General features: G+C 34.3%; 1 protein-coding gene across 1 annotated transcript; it reads right to left on the minus strand.

The window, feature by feature from the left end:
- Positions 1-209: 209 nt before the first annotated feature.
- Positions 210-716, minus strand: LOC131874129 (disease resistance protein L6-like). Its single transcript, XM_059217372.1, has one exon. The coding sequence runs from the start codon at positions 714-716 to the stop codon at positions 210-212; it is 507 nt and encodes a 168-aa protein (XP_059073355.1).
- Positions 717-4,968: the final 4,252 nt, after the last annotated feature.

Consider the following 4,968-nt stretch of genomic DNA (forward strand, 5'->3'; position numbering starts at 1 on the left):
GGTCTCAAAATAAGAGTGGATATATCTATTGCCCAATCCACTACACAATATGATTTATACTAAAACAAACTTAAATTACTAATTTTCCGCGAACTCTTCTTTTACTTATACTTGACTTAAAATAACTTCAAACTTTTAATTTAAATATATACTTCAACATGTGATCAATTTATTTATTTTAAAAAAAACACTATCACCTATACAGTTACTTACCCTCCAGTTATATCCCTGGACCAGCCTGAGTGAGAACAGATTTCTTCAAGGGCATGCTTCCATCCATCAATCTCTTTTTCTTGGTACCGATCTGGATGGCCGTAGTGTCTTAGAAATGCTTGCTTGTACGGACTGGAATCGTTGAGAGGATATCTAACATCAGTTGGATCCACATCATAAAACAAAGGAATGATCTTGCTTGGGGTTTCCAAAATGGCAGCGGCCTCCTTGAGACACCATGCAGAGTCTGCATAGCCTTGTGAAAATATCGGAATGCGTATGGAACTGTTCTCCACTGCTCTTTCCAAGCTCAACCCAATTATTTCTCCCTTTTCCAGTTTGTGGCTATCCACAAAGACATTTAGTCCGGCAACAGTGAGAGCTTCATAGAGATGACCAACCAGAGTATTTCTCACATCTGGTCCCCTAAAACTCAGAAACACATGATATTCTTTATCGCTTCCGAAAGGAATTTCAGATTTGGAAATTTTGAATGCATCCATGACGGGAGTTGCAACTGAAAAGAATGGCACGCAGGATAGAACGCAAATACTATCACGCTGGCTTTACCTGGATATAAGAGATAAATCCCGCTTCTAACTAGGAAGGCGTGCCGGCTTCTAAATTGTAAATCTCGAAGTCGCTTTGGTGTCGACTTGTAAATTGTAAATCCCGAAGTCACTTTGTTGTCGACTTCTAAATCGTGAATTTCGAAGTCACTTTGTTAATTTTTTCCTCGCTCGGTCATTTCTAAGGTTTTGTCACGTTCAATGACAGCCAAGTTTTATTAGGTTTTTTTCAAACCACCAGTCATGTTAACTTCTTCTTAACTTCTTCATGTAGTTGATTAGTGGCCGGCAGGTATATCTTCACACTCTTCTATTTAAAATGTCATTTTCTAATGAAAATTAAATGCTTATAAAGATAGAAACTATAAAATACTGTGATTTTGTAAACAAATATATAAAATAACAAATTATGTCAATATATATGATGATCACTCTATCATAACTTAAACTAACAATATCTATATGTATTTGATTTAGTGGCCTTCTGATTGCTCGTCAATGTTCTTAAACTTGGACCATCTAATTGCTCGTCAATACTCTTGATGCATAGGGTGGCTACAAGAGGTTGAGTCCCACTTTGGGGCAAAAAGTGGAGGTGTTTTCTCTGTTTTTCAATTTTTTTGTCAATTGATGTCAAAATTTGAGGCACTTAGAGATTGAATTTCAAAAGACTTCACTAATAGAAAATGCAGTGTACAGAGTCTACTTTTCAAATATGTAATTTATTTCAATACCCACATGGTAGAAATTGTTTTTTAGTAGGCATGTTTAAAAACCATTTTTTCAAAATGCATGTTTCGAGACCATACCACATGTATACGACCACCATTTTTTGACGCAAATAAATGAATTTTTGCAAATCCTTCTGGGAAAAGATATCTAAGACACCAAATATTGATGAGATTATTTTTTATTATTTTTTTTATTAATTTTTAATTGACTATAAAGTACATTTTCAAAACGTCAGGTGTATGACCACTATAATTTGATGAAAATTTCATTTTTTTTTTTTTTTTTTTTATCTTCAAAAGAATTGTATGTAGATTGATGTCATATAATTTATTTTTCCAAAAGCTTAAAAACAAAAAAGTTATTAAAATTTTACTAAACCTCGGTATTTTAGGTTTAGGTACCACTTTTGATTAATAAATAATGAAAAAATAGTAAAAATAATCTTATCACTATGAAATTTATATTTTTGAAATAAGGACACTGAGAACTTTAATAGGTTTTCGTTTAATCAAAAAATTCGATCAGGAAAGCCCTCAAAAAATTCGGGCAAGGCAAAAATATGATATTCTTTTGCCTTAGCCATTTTTTGGAGGTTCAAGCATAGGCTTGGTCCCACCAAGCCTAACCCGAAGCCAAAACCGAGGCATAGGGTTGTTTCTCACTCCACATTTTATGAAACGGGCGCACGTTATTTGAAATTCAAAAAACGGGCACTCGTTTTGAAATTTATAGTATTTTATGAAACGTGTGCCCATTTTTAGAAACGTGCACCCGTTTTTAAAAACGTGTGCTCGTTTCTAAAAATCATGCACCCATTTTGTGTGGGGTCCAATCCTAAATGGACAGCCGTTTTTCAAAACGTCCACCCGTTTTATTTCTATGGGTCGGGGGCCCGAAGCTAAACAGGTGCCCATTTCTAGCGTTAATTTTTTTTGCTCGCAAACTTCCACATAATTGGGACCCAACTTACTTGTTCAAATAAATCTCTTAATGATATAGCATTTAAACTAGGTCACTTCACCACACTATCATAAAGTTGTACATATACCGTAAATCTTTATTGAACTAAAATCTATACATTAAGTTCCTGAAAGTCATAAGAAGAAACCTTACCATCTTAAAAGTATAGAGGACACTAATATACCATGAACTAAATCTCCTTCAAGCATTGTATTGTAATTTTCTTAATTTTGGTAAGGGGAATACAAAGACCGATGAGTAGAGGCTATGGGCCCTTCATTACTAAATTATATATGACCATTTTAAATTATTTTTATTGTGAAAAATTATTATTATAGTAAATAACACATGTATTAATTTTTCACTTTTATTAAGTGAGCAGTTTCTCATATAAAGCATAAATCCAATTTTATGACTGGCAAGGCACCCAATTGAATTTGAATCTCCATGTCATTAACAAGTAGTTTGTTGCAGTATTGAGGCATAGGCCCAAGTGTTTTGAGACATTTTCTATGCAATCTTAATGTTAAATCATATCTTCTTTGGAATAAAGTAAGTATGAAAGGGTTTTGTAGAGAGTAATCATAGGATGTTTCAAGCCCTGCATTCAAATCTTCTACTACTACATGATTGATAACCATGGAGTTTGTAAAACAATCTGGGCCTTGTTAAAGAGACACAAGATCCAATAAATCTGTAATGTTTGATACTGTTCGAACTAGATGGTTATGGGACTCTATTATTGTAGTGTCACAAATTGCACCATGTGCCAATTTCACATTTGAACATTGCGTCTGGTGCATTTATGACAAAATTCATGATTATAGCTTCATGAATAGCAAAGGTAACTATGGTTTGAATTTGGGATGAAATTGACTAGATGATAGTGTGACATACAAATATTTACATGACACATAAATGCCCCAAAAGTTTCCAAGATTCAAACGAGCATATTCTGTATCAAAACCTTCTTGACATGTGCTATATAACGCAAGTGCATCCATAACAACTATGTCCACCTATTTTAAGCAATAAAAGTCTTTGTTTATTGCTCATTCAGATACATGTTTGCAACTTGAAAATCTCTCTCTCTCTCTCTCTCTCTCTCTCTCTCTCTCTCTCTCTCTCTCTCTCTCTCTCTCTCTCTCTCTCTCTCTCTCTCTCTCTCTCTCTCTCTCTCACACACACACACACACACACACACACAGCGAAGCTCTACCAAAAGTTATCCATGATCTCGACATTCATAGTAGAAGCAAAGACTTGTATCAAAGTTTATAATACATGTGTTATCATAAGAGATGAGCCACAATTGTTGATAATACTTTCTTGTTTGTCTTTTGATCCCATATGTATTAATCTTTTCAATTGTTTATCTATCATATCTTATTTATCTTTTGATCTCTAGAAATAGGGGTTTTCCTCCATAGTAGGGATTACTTCTCTTACGTGTCTTTATTTGATCTTTTATCTAGTTACCTATGGAGGTAAAAATACCAAAACATGGGTTTTACTAAGGCAAACCCCTATACAACCCTAACATATTTCCCATTTTCATGTGTGCAGGTGACCAAAAGGTTTAGCTGGCTAAGAGCTAGATTCTGATGGTTTCATGGACTTGTTCTATGATTTTTTTTGTATAGACTACAACACGATGTGTAGATGTCCTCACGGTGTGCATGCGTCCAAGACCAAGAACTTCTCTGCCTAGTAGCTAAATCTCCATGCTGTAAGATTTTTATGTATGTGGTTTAGACATCTTCATCATTCTGTGTTTTTGAGATATTCATTTTTTTTTAGTTTTCATTTATAGTTTAGTGTAGTTAGCATTCGTTTTCAAACATTGTCTCTCCTAGCTCACCATAGCATTGGTTAAGTGAAGTAGCTAAGGTTCTTTTGTTCCTTTAGACCTCATTGTCTTGAGCATAGAAAACCCCCTCCTCTACATTTTGGTGAACCCAACATGAATTCTTTATGTCAAACTTCTTTCTTTAGAGTTTTGATGCATTCGATAAGGCAATTTCAAAGGATGACTTTTGTATTAATGTAATTTGGAATTAGGGTTTCACCAATTAAGATAATAAAACCACTAGCTAACCAAATTAACCAAACATTAAAAGAGAGGTGAATCCAATAGATCTAGCCCAAATAAGAAAAAGATTGTTATTCTAATTAGATTCACTGGTTATTATTGATTACCCTCCAATTATATTCTTGGACCAGCCTGAGTGTGAATAAATTTTTTCAAAGGGCATCATTCCATCCCTCAATCTCTTCTTTCTATTATCGATCTAAATGTTTTAGAAATTTTTTCTTGTACATACTGTTGTCCTTGAGAGGATATCTAACATGAGCTGGATCCACATCATAAAACAAAGGAACGATCTTGCCCAAGGTTTCCAACATGGCAACAAGCCTCCTTGAGACACCATGCATAGTCTACATATCCTACAAAAAATATAGGAATGCAGATGACACTACTCTCCACTTCTCT

This window comes from Cryptomeria japonica, chromosome 3, assembly GCF_030272615.1.
Source record: "Cryptomeria japonica chromosome 3, Sugi_1.0, whole genome shotgun sequence".
Lineage (NCBI taxonomy): Eukaryota > Viridiplantae > Streptophyta > Pinopsida > Cupressales > Cupressaceae > Cryptomeria > Cryptomeria japonica.

Coding starts and splice junctions, on each gene's coding strand:
- LOC131874129 (XM_059217372.1), bottom strand. CDS start 716: ATGGATGCATTCAAAATTTCCAAATCTGAAATTCCTTTCGGAAGCGAT.